The sequence below is a fragment of the Manacus candei genome, unplaced genomic scaffold, assembly GCF_025592945.1.
Source record: "Manacus candei isolate 608988 ecotype Guabito, Panama unplaced genomic scaffold, ASM2559294v1 h1tg000034l, whole genome shotgun sequence".
NCBI lineage: Eukaryota > Metazoa > Chordata > Aves > Passeriformes > Pipridae > Manacus > Manacus candei.
In genome coordinates, this window is record NW_026138082.1 from 1,200,329 (window position 1) to 1,219,604 (window position 19,276).

Genomic DNA, 19,276 nt, shown 5'->3' on the forward strand with positions numbered 1-19,276 from the left:
GCCTCCTGATACTCGGGGTGTCATGATGGAAGTTCTTTTTTTCAGTTATCAGAAGCATCCAGAGACTGGATGCCATGAGCTGCTTCCATCTCCTGCTGCCTGGCTGCAGACATCCCTCCCAGTTTTTGCTTGCTCTTTCCCCACCAAGGTGTCTGCCTGATGCTGAGAGGTTCAATGAATCGCGTGGGCATGTGAGTTGCATGAGCTGTAAAGAAGGCGGAAGCGGGGCACTGGTCAACAGACAGATTTCGTAAAAGAGGAATATGCTGCAGAGATGGAGTTGGTAGGTCCAGCAGGCTTTGCTCTGGGGATGGTGGGCTGACTTCTAGGTTGTATGCTCTGAAAGGAGAGGTATGTGAGTGCAGAGGGAGCTGGGCTATGGATTAAAGAGTTAATCAGGATAGACAGCAACTGGCCTGGAGAGATCAGCCTCTTAGGAGGGGTCCTCAACTGCATAGGGACCTTTGCAGCCCTGACTAAGTTTTTTCTTTCAGGTCATGAGCAACACCCAAAAGCCATGATAGTGTACAATACTGGCTGTCTAGGTAGAGTCTGAAAACACCTGAGGTGTAAAGTGCAGAAATCCCCTGGCAGTAGGGCTCAGTTAGGTTGAGCTTGGGATGAGAAGAAAACACCGCTTTCATGTACTTTTTCAAGAAGCAGTTGGCAACTTGCTCTTCAGTAGCTACCCTGATGCCAAGGCTTCCCTGACGGCCCTGGTGGAGGGGAAGTGATAGGGCTGTGTGCCTAGGGGCTGCACACACAGCTGGGCAGAGGGGGGATCATGTGCTGCCATCACCACCTTCCAGGGTGGCATTTAAGCACCATTGGTTGGGAATCCCTGGCATAACTGATGCATGAACAAAGAAAGCCAAGTCAGTGCAGCTTAGGTTTCCTTGCAGCCTGCTCCTGTACCATCCATACTCTCCCCTACCCGTACTTCCAGGGACCGAAAATTCTCTGCACCCACAGGAGTGCCCAGGAGTGCACCTCCTTATGCCCAGGTCCCTCAACAGTACCAAGAGCTCTTCCTGAGAGAACACTGACTTACAGCAAGTTATCATCTCTTCAAAGCACTTGGCTACATCATCTGAACCAGGGAGCACTCAGTAACATGCTGAATGGTAGTACTGAACAGAAATGCTTCCTTCAGGGGGTCGGTGTCCCATCCTCAACTGTGCTCTCTCTCATCAATATAAAAATAACAAATCCAATCCTTAAATAATTTATTTCTTTATATCAGAGAATGTTTTTCAATTATACATTTAAGTTTGTAACCTTCAACACAAGAGTAAATATATATATAAAAAAATCCTAGTTGTGCAAATTTCAAATTGCATTGTTTCAAATAATATAAATATTGTAATAAAACATACGTTCACATTAAGGTTCACAAAATATATAAAATTTAACAGAAACAAGTAATGAATTACTTAATTTTTTTCTTTTTAAAAACTGTTTAATAACTAGAAAAAGATTCTAAACTTGAGAAGCAAGTTAGAAGAGGTATCACCTCCAAAATCATAGCAGCAAAATAGATGCTGAAAACTTACAAGGTGTGAAAGTAGAAGAGAGAAGCAGTTACCAGACACAGTAAAGGTGAGGTTGCTAGAGAAAGTATTGCAGATTGAGAAGTGGACGCACAAACTCCAGGAGTAAAATCTCAACCCTAAAGAACTTTGTTACTGAGCTCCAAGCTGTTTGCATGACAGAACCACATTAGGGATGACAGAAAGTGTGACAGAAACAGGGAGGGAGGGTATGAACAGCACACACATACTCCTAAAGTTGAAATGCAAGAGAGAGAAGAGTCACCCTTGTTTCAGAACTAAAGCTGAAGACAAAGGGCTTTGGGGGTTTTTTTGTCCATTTGAGGTAATTCCTTCCATATGAGTGGGCAATGGCAGGATGCATTTTTCCCATCACATGCATTTCTTCTGTAATCACCTGTATTTCCACCTGTCTTGGGATTTGGGAAGGGATCTAAATGCTGGTTTGGTTAAGCATGTTGAAGGAGCAAATCAATGCTGGTCTTGTTTCAGGCTGCAGTTTGCTGAGGGCTCTGCAAACAGAAATACTCGCTGTGAACTCCCTAAATACCTGTGGGAGCTCCTGCCTTGGCAAGCTCTGTAAGAACACCAGCAAAGATATGGACAAAGTTTCTTCAGACATCAACTGGAAGATGCATCAGTCTGTCCTGGGGAATCCTGTCCAGGAAGGACTTGCCTTTGACTGATGTATGCAAACATAAGGAGCTCTTGCATCTCCGACAGCAGACACAGCTCCTCACTTGGGAGAAGGGGAGGTATTGAGAAAGAGGCAGAACTGGGAAGTTCTTTGGATTCAAAATGCTTCACACTTCCTCTTGGGAAGTCTAAGAGTTAAATATGGCATTGTAGGAACTTAGTCATGAATGAGAGCTCTGTGTAGAAGACAACATGACCTTCTCAGCAGTCCTTGTATGCAGTGTTTAGAGGAAGTAGACATTTATTCCCATTCTTGGGAATAAACATGAACCAAGCAGACAGCTTATATTTCCCCCCACTCTCCCAATTCCCAGGACTGTTACGTGTTTTGGACATAGCACCATTTCAGTGAAGGAAGTAGCTGGTATTGCTTTCTTGTTCCTTACCAGCTCCTCCCCTAGCCATAAATCTGTTTGAACTGGTAGCATTCATTGCAGTAGCCGTTGCACTTAGCATTGCCATAGTGATCACAGGCAGGGGCTCGGCAGCGCTGCTTTGGGGGCTCCTGTGCTGCCGGGTCCCTGGTACTTCCCGATGGTGGGAGCTGACTAAGTCGCCGGCACTCCGGGCACAAGTCATCACTTCTGCAGGCCAGGTTGTTTCTACACGAAGCCACAGCACATTGTCTCTTCTGGCTACTCAGTGCTGCTCGCTGCACATCTCTGTGCTGCCCTGTTCTCTTGAAAAATATTAAAATACATTGTCAGTTGCTGTACTGGCAGTACAAATGGCTTTTCATTTACTTTCAACTCTACTCATGGTTTGTATAGGTAACCACTTGGGTGTTGTTTGCAAGCACATGCTGCTTCTGCAAAGTGTAATACCAAGAGCCAAGTTCAGTTTTACCAAAGAAAATCACAAATTCTGTCACTTCTTAGGAACAAATGGGTTTTTGTTTTTGATAACTCTCAATTCCAAAAGGACCAAAACAAACCAAATTGAAAAAACCTCTCTGGAACAAAGACAATCTGTAATAAGCTCAACCAAAAAGGCAACTTGAAGTGAGCCTAAACTCCTTGATGAAGTTGTATACCTCTAAGGGTAAGAATGAAAATCCATCCCCAATCAGCAAAACAAACCAACTGTTGGTCCAATTGCTTCCACTGAAATGGGATTTGCTCAGCTAGCAAAATCCCAGATGAGGTAAAACTGAGCACAGCCAAGACAACCCTAAACTGAGAATGACTTTTCAGGAGTGCTGCTCAGTTGCAGCAGAAAAAAAATCATGAGATGCTATACACTTGTCTTTCCATGATACTTAGGATGCAGTCATTTGAGGATTTTCTAGTATGCATCCTGAGTTGTTCGCACAAGAGAAAAATATGCAGCTCTAAACAAGAGGAAGATTTTGAGAAGTTCACACTTACTTCTGGCTGTCTCACCAGCTGTTCTTCTGTCCTTCTGGCCTCCTGAAATCGCTGGTTCTGGGCTATAATAAAGCAGTTCTGGCAGTACCCCTCGAGCATCGTGCTGCCCAGGGTGCCACAGTCCCTCCGCTGGCAGGACACAGTGTTACGGAAGCCAGCAGTGGAGGTCCCCGTCTGACCCCCTGCCGAAGACTTCCTCTGAGATCTCCTCTGGTGGCGTAGCAAAGCGCTATCTGTAATGCAAAGTACAGACAGGAGGAGTTTGAATGTGCCCAATCGATCTGGTGACCCAAAGCAACTATAAAAATCTCCGCAGTCTAAAAATAAAAACAAATTAAAAAAATCTACTAGCCTCAAACATGGGTTTTTGATAATCGTTAGACCTACCAATTGGTATACCTTCCTTCATGTTACCTAAATAAGGGAGCTAACACAGCCAGATTTTCATATCAGTTGTTGAGACAGATGATTTGGGAAAAACTTGCCCTAAGTGGGAAATCTAGATCCCTTTAATTTCACCTTTGATTTCAGCATGTCATCTGTGACCTGCCCTGACACTTCCCTTTTGGCTTCTCCCATTTCAGTCACATTGGATAGTTAAGTACAGTGGTACAGACCTTAATGGGAAAAAGTGCATTATACTTATTAGTCTCATGAAGAAATCTTATATGTTCCACAATCAGAAGGAAAAAAAATTTCATTGTGAGCAACGCTGGAAAATAAGCTATTGCAAGCCAGCACAGAAGTTCCCTATTCTGAAAGCATGTGGAAAGCTCAGTGTTGTGAAAGATGTCCCTGCCAATTGCAGAGCGGTTGAATTAGATGATCTTTAAAGGTCCCTTACAACCCAACCTATTCTATGTTTCTATGTTTACATTGGCACACTTATCAGCAATGAAATAGCCTGAAGAGATAAGGAATTCTCTCTTACGTGTGCATTTCACCTTCTATACCTAAGGGCGCTTTACCAGTGTAACAGGGCACTAGCATGAAAGATGAAGATTTCATGCTGTGATTTATTCACAGACTATTACCTTTTTGATGGTCAGCCTTTAAACATACATGTGCATGCACACACATGATATTACTAAGAAAGATTGCAAGGTATATTATAGCATTATTATATTATACACTTCTAAGTTACTCCAAAATAGAAGCACATTATCCACAGTCAACTTCTACTTGCTCTGCTTATCAAAGCAACTACAGTGATTACTCCAGAGCATTAAACTGTTACATGCAGAACAGATAGAGATCTTCAAATTCTTTGCAAGCTTTTTAAACTCCTTGCTAACGTAACTGGTTTTGAGTACCATCAATACAACAGCATTTCCCTCACTGACCCCTACAACTTGTCTAGCTGTGAAGAAAATTCATACTAAATCATGATTGCAGTGGATGGTGGGGAGTTATCAAAACCCACCCACTCTTGAGTTAGTTCTGCTTCCATTTAAGCTGAAAGAAAGTTTTAGAAGAGATTTCACAGATTTGCCACACTGTTGCCAGGCACCCCTTTATGCATGTACTGGTTTTGGCTGGGGTAGTTAATTTTCTTCACAGTGGTTCGTATGGGGCTGTGTTTTGGATTTGTGCTGAACATAGTGTTGATAATATAGAGATGTGTTTGTAATTGCTGAGCAGTGCTCACATAAAGCCAAGGCCTTTTCTGCTTTTCATACTGCCATGCTGGCAAGCAAGTAGGGGGTGCACGGAAGGTTGGGAGGAGACATAGCCTGAACACCTGGTGGCCCATGGAAAACATGGAATTAATTCTTTGTTATGCTTTGCTTTGTGTGTGTGGCTTTTGCTTTCCCTATTAAACTGTCTTTATCTCAACCCACCAGTTCTCCAGCTTCTACCCTTTCGATTCTCTCCCCAATCCTGCCAGTGAGGGAGTGAGTGAGCAGTTGCGTGGGGCTTGGTTGCTAGCTGGGATTAAACCACTACCATGGGATAACAATGGCCAGAAAAGCACCTTCTCCTCACACTGCTGCTCCTGCTCCACACTGCTTTCCCCTGCCCTTTTAGCACCCAGTCCACTAAGAGCTTCACAGTTCAAGGAGGCTGATCTGCAGCCAAAGTGTGCCAAAGCTCACTCCATGTCCACTTACCATGGTTTTCTCTGTACTCAAAGAAACACAGTGTACAAAAGCCCTCATTTTGTGATGTCCCAAAAAACTTGCAACCAGCTTTCCTACAGAGGTTACCTCCTCTGTTCTCCCCAGGAGGCAGCACTGGTGGCGGGGGCTCCTCACCACGGCTGTTGGGAGCCTGATGGCAGGAGTACTGGTGAAGGATCTGCGAGATCTGGGATGGGTCAGACGTTGATCTCTGGTGGCAGGTGGGCAGGAAAGCGGGGCTGCCATTTGAGGATTGCTCTGTAGACCTTTTGAAGCAAGTGCTGCATATGCCATTGAAGGTCCTGTTGGCCTTTTGACGGCACATTTTGCATGTGGCATAGTCCAAATGTCTCTGGTCATCCAAGTTGTTGCAAGGACCAAGTTGCCTGGAGTTGTAGCAGCGTTCGCACAGCCCATTGTGTTGCACATTCTGCGTAAAGGGACAGTCTGGTGTCCTGCACTTCATGGCCGTGGTTTCGCTGTATAGGAAAAGGCTCGGAGCCGTCGGAGGTGCAGAGCGAGGCTCTGTTACAGGCCCTTCAGACGGCCATCCTCCAGGTTCACAAATATCCCTGCGGGAGGAGCCCGACCCAGCTGCCTTCATTTTCTCAGGTGCTGCTTTGAAGGTCTGCTTTCTTCCTTTGTTTGCTTGGGACCTCTGCTCAAAACATTCATGGCAGTAGGGCTGGGTGTTCACAGACATGTAAAAAGGGCAATTCAGCGTTTCACATTTCATCTGTAAGAGGGAGAGCTGGGAAAGGGACAACTCCTGTTTGTTCCTGGAACAGGCCTCTCTTCTAGCAGGTTCCGCATTCTCCTGCCACTTCTTGTACTCATGCTGTACCAGTTGAAAGTAATCTTCCACGAGGTTTATTTCTTTGGGTAGGTTGCCTTCATCTAACCTGACAGCCAAAAAAAGGAATCAGTGGTTGAAAAGAGCAATTGGTGGGGGTGAAGGCAAATACAAGCAATGTGGGAAGGAAATGCAGATTTAATGCACATTCATTTTACTCAGATAGAAGATCTGGGCTGTTACACTGTTGCTGTAAATGGAAATAGTTTTGAAAGCAAGTGTTCAGTGATGGAGACTTTCACATTTAAAGAAATGTTTGGACACAATCCTAAGCAGAAGTATTCGTAAAAGGATTTTCTAGGTGAGAGTTTTCTAAGAGCTACTTGCACAAAGAGTATGGGTAATCTCTTACAAGTGAAAAGTCCCCCAAATCCGGAGTATCTCTGAGGACCAGCTCAGCTGAGCAGAGGTTAGCGTAGAAAACCCCTTTCTTCACCAGCTCACACTAAGAACAAGCCTTTCCTGCAGTGGGGTCAGCATTTCATGACACAGTTTATCATGAAATCTGCTTCTGGTTCTGCCCTACTGGATCTGTATCTACCAGCGGAATTATTCAAACAAACTATGGGGCTTCAGTGTGGTGTATGCAATGCTAGCATTCATCAAAGCAACCCAACTTTGCCTCTAACTACAGGGAAAACCCCACACTGGAGATTCACCATGCCACAGTTGGGAGGAGGAGGAGCTAAGGTCACTAGTAATACTCCAGAACACATCTGTGCAGTGGGACTAGGGAAGCTTTTGTGCTACTCTATGTGTGCATATATCCTTTGGGTGGAAGAGCTTCAATTTTCAAGGTTCCTAGAACAGAACCAGCCAACAGTATTAAGATACCTTCCTGTGTGGTAATGAAAGCAAAGACAGAGGATATAGGGAGTCACTTCCCTCCAACACTCATGAGGGGACGGGTTGGACCCTGCTGTCAGTGTCCACTAAATATGAGAAGCTGATGGGTCCTGCCAGCTGCTCCCTGCATGGTTCTGATGCTCAACCATCAGGGGGATGAGCACAGATGCCAGTTCCTCCACTGGCCACTGCTTCCTGCTTACTGCCACAAAGAGCAGCCCAGGGTGGGGAGGCATCTGTGCTAAGAACATAGTGCTGAGTACTTTCCCTAGGGCAGCCAAAATTACACCAATTGCCCATTATGCAATGTGCCCTTACATAAAGCACAAGAGCTTGGCCTAACTAGTTCCTGTGTTTAACTATGTGTAATCAAGAAGTCATTGAAACTAATCAAATGGATTTTTTTCTTCAAAAATACTAGTTTCAGTCTGCTAAATCTGAACACATTTTTGCCTTTAAATTTGAGACTGGTCTCAGCTCATATAACTTTAAAACATATCAACAGTAATGCCAATGTTTCATATTTCAGGAAGTAAACATGTGGGCTACTGTGACCAAAACAACACACTGGGCTGCCTAGTTTCTCCCACCTCTGTAAACAAGATAACTTTGAGGAAACAGGAATGACACTCACTTTGCAGCATTAATTAGATGAGTTGTACCATGATCCCAGCCTTGCACTGGAATTTCTATCACTATCAAGTAGACTTTTAGCAGCTGCTCTTTCTCCCTCTCTTCTGCATCTGTCAGAAAGTGCACACTTAAATCCTCAAATCTGCCTTGTTCATTGGTGACCAGAGGCACAGCCCGGATTTCTGTGGGGAAACAAGATGGATTAAGATACATATATAGATATAGATATCTATTACCAGTTAGGAGTAACCACAAGATGCAACATAGAGACAAGACGCACAACGGAGATGACACCACTGCTGACAAATTTTTGAGAGAGAGGAGAAGAGCTGGCCAGAGCAATTAGTTTCTATACAGTATCGCTGGGGGAAGTCACAAACTCAGCCCCATCCCAAGGTAGTTTTAATGTCGCCATAGCAATTTTCTTCTCCACGTGAGCAATATTGTAGATCTTAGTTTGTTATACCTTCCATGGGATGATGCTGTAACCTGAACCAAGAGAACTGCTATCCACTCAGAAGAGATGCTTTAAAAAAGGCAAAGCACACATTTAATTATCCCTGCCAGGCAGTGGTACAGTGCTGTGACATTGCATCCTTTGAAGTTTCTTCTCTTATGATGTGGTGTGGAAAGAAGGCCAGAACACAATGAAGCAGAGGCCACCCTTTGACTAATTCCAGCCTGCAAGCAGATGAATTGTACTCTACTTTCAACCAGAAGTTTGTAGGTAACCTTTAGTTTCTATTCAGATTTACAGACAAAGCTGTTCCTGCTCACATTTTAAGAATATATTTCAAAGGAATCTTTTACATTTAGCTTTAAAAAATCAAATCTAAACTAGATCACATTTTAAATGTTTTATCAGCACATTGAAGAAGGGATATAAATACCAAAACAAGGTACCTGGCCCGCTGTCCTTCAGAGTCACCAGTGGTGTAAAATGCATGTTGTCATAGCCCAGCACAATTGGGTATCTGTAGCATTCTTCAGGTGGCCAAAGGAGAGGCAAGTAAACACCACCAACGTTCAGAGGAGCAAAACTGGAGCCTGACTCTAAACTTCTCACCACTTTATCTGCATCAGGAAGAAAACATGAATAAACACAAATAAATATGTGCTACAGGCAAGAGAAAAGATATTCTGGGTGTTTTAGAAAAATTCCTGAAAACTTCCTGTTCTGAAATGCATCTACCTGAAAACAATTATTTAGTAAGATTACTAACACAGCACAGAGTAACATGGTGAGATGACTGGAGAGGCAACTCACCTGCAAGAACAATGACTGGCCTTCTGAGGATGTTAGCAAGGATGAAGATATGGATTTCTTCCAGTGCATTATATGGAAGCCTGTTTTGAGCCCCAGATATTTCTGGGGAGGTCATTTCAATGAGGTATTCCCACTCCTCCTCCCAGTTCTGAGGAAAGAAACAGCCATCAGCAATGGTTCGAAGACATGGAGGTCGGGAACCAGCTGCAGCACGACAATGCTCAAATAATCACATTTTCCCATTTCCTCCAAAGGAAGACTATTTCTGCTCTCCACTAATGGCAGAATCCATGAAGTCAAAAAGCAAACAAAATCAGCAAGGCAATGCTGGCGAGCACTCAGAAAACAGCACCATTCCCTCAGGCTGCCTTACCCGGGTGTCATAGTGGAGTCCTGTTTCTACAAACTCCTGGGATTTAATAGCCTCCCGCTGCCAGCGGAGCTTGAAGTCCCGTGTGTCAATCTCCCTGAGAGCGCTAAACAATGTTTTTCTCAAGACAAGGTCGATATCTTCAATACCCCACATGTACTGTGATGCAGCATGCATGAGGCAATTTCCATCACCTGCAAAAAAAGAGTCCATTAGCCTTAAATGTCTACTTAAATAAAACCCCACAAGTGCATGAGATGTAGAATCACACTGCACATATGCATATTCCCTGTGCACTTCCCTCTAAGCCTCAGACAGAAGGGTTTTAACAAGGAGACCACAGTTGTGATCTCTATTCAGAAACAGAAAGGAAAAAAGTCCCCTCTCTATTGGTGTTGTCCCTGCAGCAGTCAATGTTAAGCTGTCATTGAGCAGTGCCCCTTACCTACCTTACTTAACTTTGACTGATATCATGAACTAAATTTTGGGGTCAACTACAAATGTCAAACAGTTGAAATAGCTTTTAAACACAACAAAGTCATCTTAAAATTACAAAAAATATGTAAATCTCCCTCATCAGTGTTTATACAAATATACACCCAATGGCACAGGGTTGAGATAATAGAAACCACTAAGAAAATATAGTAACACTAAGCCTCACATCCCCTGATGAGCACTGCTTGACATTTGGCTGTGATTGATGGAGGAATTGTAATAAAAAAGAGAAAGAAAGAAAAGAGCAGGTGATTATGTAAAGTAATCGTAGGAACACCTCTTGCCTTCCTCTCAGAAATTATAGTATGCTGGGATGTTACACATATTATTTAGAGGGCTGTTATTTTAAAACACAAAATTAAAACTAAATAAATGAAAAAGAATTATTTGATTTTCATTTATACAATCTCCTTGCATTGGAATAAAGTCCTCTTTAAAGTAGGAAGGAAAGTGATGTTCTGCAATTTCAGAAGGGAAGAAACTGAGAATCAGAGGAGGTAACTAACTTAATTAAAAGGTGATACAAGATATGCCTATGGCTGGGTTTCAAATTCTATCTCTAGCCATCTTCAAAAGGGAAAGTCTCCCCTGAAAGGGAGACATCAAGAATCATTACTGTCATATCCTCAGACTCAAAACTAGGTCTGATGTCTACTACAGTGGTAAACAGATTCACCCAATGCTAAGCAATCACAGTAATCTTCTTGGAATAGAGGACATCAACCCCAGTAAAGCTACTAGATTTTTCCCGAGTGGGGAAAAAAACCCCCACACTCAAAGAACTCCCACAAAAGAATTAAACCCAGTTTGCCACAGACAATATGAGTTCAATTACACCATTTGCAAACACTTTTGTTACTTTTTCCGTGAAACTCAGAGAAAAACCTAAAACAGACCCCAGATCCTGAAAGAGATATAATTTGAAATCTACTCAATAATTCATAAATTGTTATGGGATTGGTGCATATCAGGTTCCTGCACCTGCAGTTGCTTTCTGGTTTTTGAATGCTTTCTTGCAAAGCTTACTTCAATCTGCAGGCTGCCTACTTGAGCTCAAAAATCGGGGAACAATGTATAAGACAGAAAAGTTGACTGGGTTTCCTTCTGACCAAAAAAGATGACATATTAATCCCATTAAAATTTTCCCTTTGCAAAATCTAGAGCAAAGATAAGATTAATTTTTTTCTCTCTCTGAGACCTTGCTTTCAGTTCTTTATTGAGAAGCACTGCCCAAAATTCCTTACACAGCACTTGGAATTCCCCAACACCGTTTGACTAACAATTGAGCAACAGTTGTACTTTTTGTTCTGCTGCGTGCAGCGAAGCCTCCCTCGGACTTTCCCAGGGGGTGTGGCTGGGTAAGCTGGAATGAATGCCAATTCATTATACAAGTGAAATCACTACAGCCAATAGATGCTGGAATTTTTAAATTAAAAAAAAAAAAAAAGAAAGAAAAAAACCCAAACAGTTTCGATTTTTATACCTCCTACTGGTCTCCTTCTATTCTCACTTCAGATGCCTGCAAAGAAATGTGTGGTGATTCAAAAGGGCTTTTTTAATTAAAAAACCCCACCACTCCACAGACTCACAAACATATTAGGTAAAATATAGATCAAAAGATCCTGTAGGAGATACTTTCTCTGTTTTCAACAACTACAACCTTCAGCAGAAAAAAACCCAGAATTTTCTGAAGAAAGCCTACTGTTGATTGAAAAAAATAATATATTCCTCCCACATCTATGGGTTAAGCAGCTAAATGCTTAAAAAAGTACTCTTCATGCCACATCAGAGAAAAAAAATGTTATTTTCTGGGATAATACAGGTCTTCTCCAAGCTTCTGCCCTTCTTTCAGAGATCCTCCCCTTCAGTCCAATCTACCTTCCTTCTCATGTAAAGGTCCTTCAATGCGACTACTTTGCATAAACCACAGGTTCCCAATGCCATTCCTTCCACTCGTGCAATTAATGACCCTGAAACTCTGAACTGAAGCCAAGTTTATAGTCTGCGCAGGGTACGGGGAGACCACAAATCAAGTCCTTCCTTTGCCTTCCCTCAACCTGCCCTAGTACTTCAGCATCTTGTATACTGGTACTCCTGCTCATGGGTGAGATCCAAGTCCACACTGTCCCATGTGTAACACTGGCCGACTGTCATAAGACAAAGAAAGAGGTCAGTGTTACTGAATATAATGTTGTTAGCAACAAGGGTCTGTCCAGGCAGTGTTAACCCCTGCAGGATTTGTATTGACAGAAGATGAGGGATTCTAAAACCGTTACTCTTTGCCCTGGGCAAAAGTTGCGCATATTGTCCATTTTCCTAGTAAATCTCTTAGAGTGTACCTCCTGAGGTGAAGTTTTGAAGATGCAACACTTGGAGTGATGTTACTGTCCCAGTACCTGTAAAGCGCTGCCTGCAACTCCAGTCCTTCCAGAAGTTCAGGATTCCATGACCTCTGTGCACAACCTTAATTACAGTCATGAGAATCTTACACCAGTGCAGAGGCCACCAGAAGGTCAGTGGCTCTACAGCAGTTACAGAGGTGTACATCAGGATCAGGCTCTTCTAGGTCGGACAGTGACATTTACTAAGTGGGTCTATTTTTATGGCTTCTGTACAACACAACTATGTACAATTGGACTGAAAAATATGGTAGAATATGGGATGGGAACAATATGGACTAGGAAGATAAGGGCAATGTATATGTAAGCTGATATGAAAAGAAGCATTCACAGAACACAGCAGGGACTTCAACGAGGCTGCAGGTCCACCCCATCCAGTGTTTCTATAACTGCTGCAATCTGTTCCTTGAGCAAAAAATATGTATTTTCCATCTTCTTGAAGTCCTCACTGTCTCAGTCTATCCTTCCTGGTTTAGGGCAACCTGTGCTGTAAGGAATCCTGAGTCCAAGTTTGCAGCTGAGTGACCATAAGTCATAGCATTACCAAATCTTTCCTCCACTGAATGTGAAATGCCCAGTGACTCTTACAGTCATGTGCCAAAATTCCTGCTCAAGATGGTGGACAAATGTAACCTGTTCAGGAAATCTTTGCACTCCTCCTTGTACCTTTTCACTTATATCACTTGATGCAATACACACACAGCAACCCAAAAGCCAAGTCCTAAAATCAGCACTGACTGTTGAAAGAAAAGGGCACTGCAAACTTTGTCTTGCACAAGGATGGCTGTCAGTCACACACATGAGAGGTACCAGTGAGCCTTGAGGGAAGGTGAGAGCTGGCAAACCCCAACAGGTAGCTGAGGATGAGGGAGCTGGGCAGGTGCAGGGTACTGACCTCAGGGACAGCAGTGTCAGGTTCCCAGAGGCTCCCTGTTCAGAACACTCCTGCTGGCACTGTTGTTAAAGCTGGATCAGCAAGCGAACCTTGCCTGACAGTTAGAAGAGCAGGGCTTATGGAGGGATATTAGCTTTTGCTATATATACATAGGAATGCAACTCTGTCACTCAAAGCATCTGAAGTCTCCTCTTGCCTGGCATTAAAGGACATTCAGCACTTCCGACAGGGCAGCCAACACATACCAGTCAGATTCATGGAAAGGCAATGGGTTACAAGTCAAGTTTCTCCACCTTACTTAACTCTGAAGTGCCATAGGTTACTGACATTGTGAAAATATCTGTGAGATTTCCATGCTATTCACAACACTGTGGTATGGGCAGGGGTCTGCTACAGCCTCAGGACCGTACATCATGTGGAAAGAATTTCAGTTTACAAAACTAAGATTAAACGGCCCCACATTTTTAAAATTGTGTGCTTTTGTTTCCGTAATGTGGACACAGATGCTATTAATAAAGATGCTACATTCATCTTACCCATTTTACTGTGATTGCAAAGACCTGCTCCTAACTTACCATTAGTCTTCAGAGGAACAAGTCTCCGAACTTCCATGCACCAGTTGAGCTTCCTCTGGCGCTCCAGTGAAGTTTGGGTAGCCTGGTCAGTCAGGGACTTCTGAAGCGTTTCCCGAAACTGAGGACAAAATTGGCACATTCTGAACATTTCTATGGTGTATTTGTGCATAGTCCTGAAGTGGTGAATTATTCCAGTGGGAGGTTTGACTAGATCCTCAGGTGTCCTCTCTCTGATCTTCATAGCCTTCAGCATATTGCTCTGATACAAAGCTTGAGGAAGGATGTGTTGGCCAGCCATGTTTCTAGAAGACATCTGAAATGAAAAAGGATCCTTTTATTGGCATGTTAGTGTATAACAGTGCTATTACTTCTGCAAAGACTGAGATGGCACTTTCAGAGGCTGCAGTTTTGCCTAAAACAAGAACAGGGTGGATGCAGTCCAACTGAGCCTTTTATGGTTTTTAAAACTCATATTCACTAACTTTTCTGCATTACTCCGATATAGACACTGACCAGCTTATCCCACTCAGTTACTGCCATAATTTACTGAGATATTAAAGACAATTCATTCATAACTAAGGAAATTGCATCATCACAAAAAAAAGCATTTAAATCAAAGTAGGGATAAAAGAAGGCAAGATCAAGGGAAAGGAAAATTATCCTGGAAACTTGACTAATTGATAATTGCACAGTGTAATCCCATACAAACTTGCTGAGCTTTCAGCATGTTTCAAGCTCTTGTTTTGATAACACGCCAAAAAAGCAGATAATGACCATTTCAGATTTTGTAAGCCCATACATTCTGAGAAGTGATGGTCAGTAGAGTACAGAAAAAGTCCAAAGAATTGCAAGCTGTGCTAGTTATCTGTCCCATACTTACAGTGGCCAAATACGGTAAATGAGGAATTTGTCACAGAGCAAGCACTCAAGGGCAGAGTTATGTTACTTTTCTTGAGGCTGTTTATATTTTGTGAGTGGTAGAGCTACTGCACTGAGGTGCTTGTGCTGTGTGTGGGGGTGCAGACTGTAGTGCCACTATTACTCAGTGATAAGTCAACACAGCTGAAAAAGCATTTCCACTTGGCTCAAAAACCCCAATATTTTTTCCACAGTAGGACATGAAAATTTTATTGCCCTGCATCCCTTTCTTCAGTATCTCTGGCCTCATGGGCTACAGCAGGAAGAACATAGAAAAAAGACCCCATAACCCTGAAACTGTCTACACTCTCTGAAATACTTATTCAGAGGACACTAACTTTGTAGCTAGCTAGAACCAAATGTAAGAACCACATCCCCCAAAACTCCCGTCCACTACAGTAACAACAACAACAACAATAACCTGTTTTTATATGGAGAGATTCTCCATGCTGTCCACGTACATTATTGCTCTGTTTAAAAACAAAGCCAAATTTGTATCAAGACAAATAAAAGTATGCATGGCTAACATGTTTAGAGTACAGCTAGTCACATTAGGAGAACCCACCACTGTGATTATGAACCTAGAGAAAAATATCAAGCCATAAATTTATATTAACATCTAGACATCAATAAAAGGAGACAAGAAGCAACTAAAAGTTGTTTATGTAACTATTAGGAAATTTTCTCATGGAGGTAGGAGTCTGGAGGGCTAGAGAGAGGAAGAAGGGCATCAATCTGATGGACTGACTGGGAAGGCACTCCCGGGTCTTTGGAGGCAGAAGGTCCCTCTTGCACAGAAGAACTTTAGCACATCCTTCTCCACATGTAAACAGTTGCTCTCTCCTCTTCTCCCAGACACATCCATTGGCAACATCTACCTCCAACCACCCAGTCAAAGCACTGGAAAAGACCCTTCCTGGGTAAGAGGGGACCTCGAACACCTGGTGCCAAGAGCTGACCTCTATAACCTCTCTGAAAACCAGCTGATGGAGAGATACAGTGGACGTCCTGTCAAGCCCTAAACAGAGGCAGGTGAAAACAGGTGATGCTACCAAGTCCTCTCTACTTCAGGGCAATGTCATTCACATAGCGTTTCCTCTGCATCTGTAAGAGCACTCGGGACAGGGCTCAGCACTGTCACATCTTGCTACATGAGGAAAAGCTTTCCTTTAGGTAGAAAAGATGGCTTATTCTTATAATTCCCCAACCAGCATACAGCCTTAAAATGGAAACAACACATTTTCTCATCCACTCCCCTCACCAATATAGTTTTACACATGCTATTTATGTAATTCTGTATATAAATGTATGGATGATTCTAAAAAAGAAAATATAAACAATCCCTTATTAATCAGTATAATAAACACAGCTATACTTCGCCCGAGATGACCAAATTGCTTACTTCTGTAAGTAGAGACATCCAGTCAATGGGATTTTTTTACACAAATAAAGACCAATCACATGATTAAGCACTACCGGCATGGACCCTTGAAAGGGTTATTTCCAGCCTTAAGTAACAAAAAGTACTGAATTTACAGAAGCATTCACTGAAACTACATTATTCGATACCATGTTTTACAGGCATATTTTCCCCTCCCCACGTGGAAATTACTGTCTATGCTATTTACAGTCATTAACTGTCAATCAAGGCAAAAGCCAAGCAACCCCTATGTTCCAAATCAATGTGATGAAAAAACAGAACTCAGAAGCCATCTAAGCTAGAGATTTAAGAGTCAGAAAACTGAGCTACAGTTATATTAGTTTATAGTGTACTGTACCGTGTGCTATGCTACTTGAAACTTTTGACAAGTAATGACTATGAACGCCCAGAAAAAAACAGCTGTAAATAATGATTAGAAACAGCATCCTTTCTGAACACGTAAGACCGAGGATGCTGGGCTCGGGAAAGCTGAATACTGTTCTGAGATCTGACAGTGGTTTCATAAAGTTATTTTTATTTTCTGCCCTCCATCTGAAACAGGCAATAATAAAACTCCGTAAAGTGCTAAGACTCATAAAATAAACATGCTTAACACCTCCTCAGCGTCCATGGATTTCTCTGCTTAAGTCTTTGCTCGGTACAAAACAAAGCATAGTATTACTCTTCACCAGATAAAGAGATAAGGACCGAGGCTGTTTTATATCCCACAGGACTGGTTACACACAGTAAGCGTTCCGCGTTCTTAGTACCCTGACCTACTGCTCTGCTGGAAGCTGGGTATGCAAGGTGGAAAGGACGTAACATCGCCCGCCAGCTCGCCAGGGGAAGGAGCCCCAAGCTCCAGGACGGATTTCCCAGCTCGCGGCTGTGCCACCAGCGGCTCTCTCGCCCTACGAGGCCCCGCGGGGTCCGGGTGCCGCCGGGCCCGGGCCGAGCCGGTCAGCAGAGGGCACAGCGGCACCGCCCGGGCGGGGGCTCCGATGCTAACCGGGAACCGGCACACAGCCCCCCGGCTGCCAGCCGGGATACGGCCAAAGCCCGCCGCCAGAGCCGCCCGGTCACCCGCGGCGTCCTCCTGAAAACGGGACGGGGGCGATGGAGCCGGGTCGGGGGCGACGGAGCCGGGTCGGGGCTCCGTCGTGCCCGGCCCGCCTCCCCTCCCGCGCCCAGAGCGGCGCTCACCTCTCCGCGGCGGGCTCCTCCTCCGGCCGATCCTGCCGGCGACTCCTGCTCAGCAGTGGGTCTGGGGCGGTGGTGGGACGCAGCCAGGCTCGGGATCCATCAACCCCCACCGCGCAGGGGCTCCTTCCTTTCCTTCCCTTCTCTCCGCCCTCTCCCCGCCGGAGCTGCTGCTGCTGCTGCTGCTGCTGTCGCCACCGCTGCTGCGGAATGAAGGGCTGAGCCCAGCCTCTTGGTTTTTTTTTTTTCCCTTTCTGTTTAAGGGCCCGGGCGCAAAAAAAAAAAAAAAGGGAGAGAGAAAACACACAACACAAAAACCCCACCGGGGATTTCCACCGGCAGCAGGGCAGGGACTTTCCGGCGTGTGACAACCGCCGCCGCCGCCCCGCTCGCCGCCGCCAGGGGGCGCCGCCGCTGGGCAGCCCCGCCGCCTCTCCGCCCGCCGTGACGCACCCGCGGGCTTTCAGGGAGCCGGGATGTCATGTTTTCCTTCCTTATTCCTTTCCTTCCGGGCGACGGGGGGGGGGGGGGGGGGGGTTTGCCTGTCCCGCCCTGTCCCGCCCTGTCCCGCCCTGTCCCGCAGGCTTCGCTCCGCTGCCGGGCCGGGCCGGGCCGGTGCCAAGTCGCTGGGTCCGGAACACCTCTGTGTCCTTGCGCAGGGCAGCGCCCGGCTGTGCCCCGCACCCTCTGAACGCCAGCATGAGAGGCGCCCGCTTCCCCGGGAGCCCTTCCCTCGTCCTCATCCACGCGGCCACGCGTGACGAGGGCCTGCTGGCCTCCTGCCCTTGCACACAGATCCCAGAGTGTAGGTGCCCAGGTGCAGGTACTCACACCCCTGCCGTCAGCATCCCAGCAGCACTGGAAGGGAGCCCATCCCATGGAATCTTTTCTCTCCCAGACTGTTTTCAAACCCAAGCAAGTATTTATTTTTTCGATTTAGCTTGCACCTGCTTCACAGTTTTGGCTTTGTATTATACGAAACCATACGTGACTTCATTTATTTAATTGGAGGTTAGGCTGATACATAATTCCATATACTGGCATTTTTGGCAGGAGATATTAATAAGGTTTAATCAAGCCCTGCTCAAGGTAAGGTCATCACAGGCAAGAGGCAGAACCTTGGGCTAAAGCTATGCAGTCAGGGAGAGCTTAGTGCCTGAATATGTTTAGAAACTCTTGACTGCATCTTGCAGTTTATAGGAATAATTACATTTAATTATTGTAAGCAATTAATTCACACCTTTAAACAATATCCTAATATCTATGCAATGAAAAACTCCCTGAATAAAACTTTAATACTTCAGACCTGTTAATATGATTTATGGATGGGATTTGTTCTGGAAATAGGGACAGTGCCTTGCTCAACAGCCTTACAACCTGAAGGCACCCAGAAATGAAATACAGTGCAACAAAGCTTCTGTAGTATTAGAAGACTTCAGTCTCACAGATGCTGAGCTCCTGGCTGTTCCCAAGCATCCACCACTCCCACTGCCTGGATGAGAAGCTAGGGTTGCTCCACGCCTTGAAATCAGGTCTTAGATATTGACTCCTTCAGAGAACAGGTGGGTTTTGGAAAAGTTCAGCCTGGATATCCCTCACCTCACCTCCAGTAGCAGCAGCTGTCTCAGCTCATGTGCTTGTGTCACACAACTGGTTATGTGGCAACATAATT

At 44.5% G+C, this 19,276-nt stretch overlaps 1 protein-coding gene across 1 annotated transcript; it reads right to left on the bottom strand.

Moving 5' to 3' along the window:
* Positions 1–1,222: 1,222 nt before the first annotated feature.
* Positions 1,223–17,976, bottom strand: TNFAIP3 (TNF alpha induced protein 3). The gene is made up of 9 exons (XM_051792551.1): positions 17,608–17,976; positions 14,067–14,379; positions 9,706–9,896; positions 9,333–9,480; positions 8,969–9,139; positions 8,067–8,247; positions 5,725–6,635; positions 3,614–3,846; positions 1,223–2,925 (listed from the first exon to the last, which is right to left on the bottom strand). Exons 2-9 carry the CDS (start codon positions 14,377–14,379, stop codon positions 2,644–2,646), a joined length of 2,430 nt encoding a protein of 809 aa, XP_051648511.1. The 5' UTR covers positions 17,608–17,976; the 3' UTR covers positions 1,223–2,643.
* Positions 17,977–19,276: the final 1,300 nt, after the last annotated feature.

What these genes read in the sequence shown, in the direction of transcription:
- TNFAIP3 (XM_051792551.1), bottom strand. Translation starts at nt 14,379, where the DNA reads ATGTCTTCTAGAAACATGGCTGGCCAACACATCCTTCCTCAAGCTTTG. An exon ending in TGTTCCTCTGAAGACTAATG is followed by an intron (nt 9,897 to 14,066) that starts GTAAGTTAGGAG and finishes CTTTTTTTGCAG; the next exon opens with GTGATGGAAATTGCCTCATG. An exon ending in CATCTAATTAATGCTGCAAA is followed by an intron (nt 6,636 to 8,066) that starts GTGAGTGTCATT and finishes TTTGGCTGTCAG; the next exon opens with GTTAGATGAAGGCAACCTAC.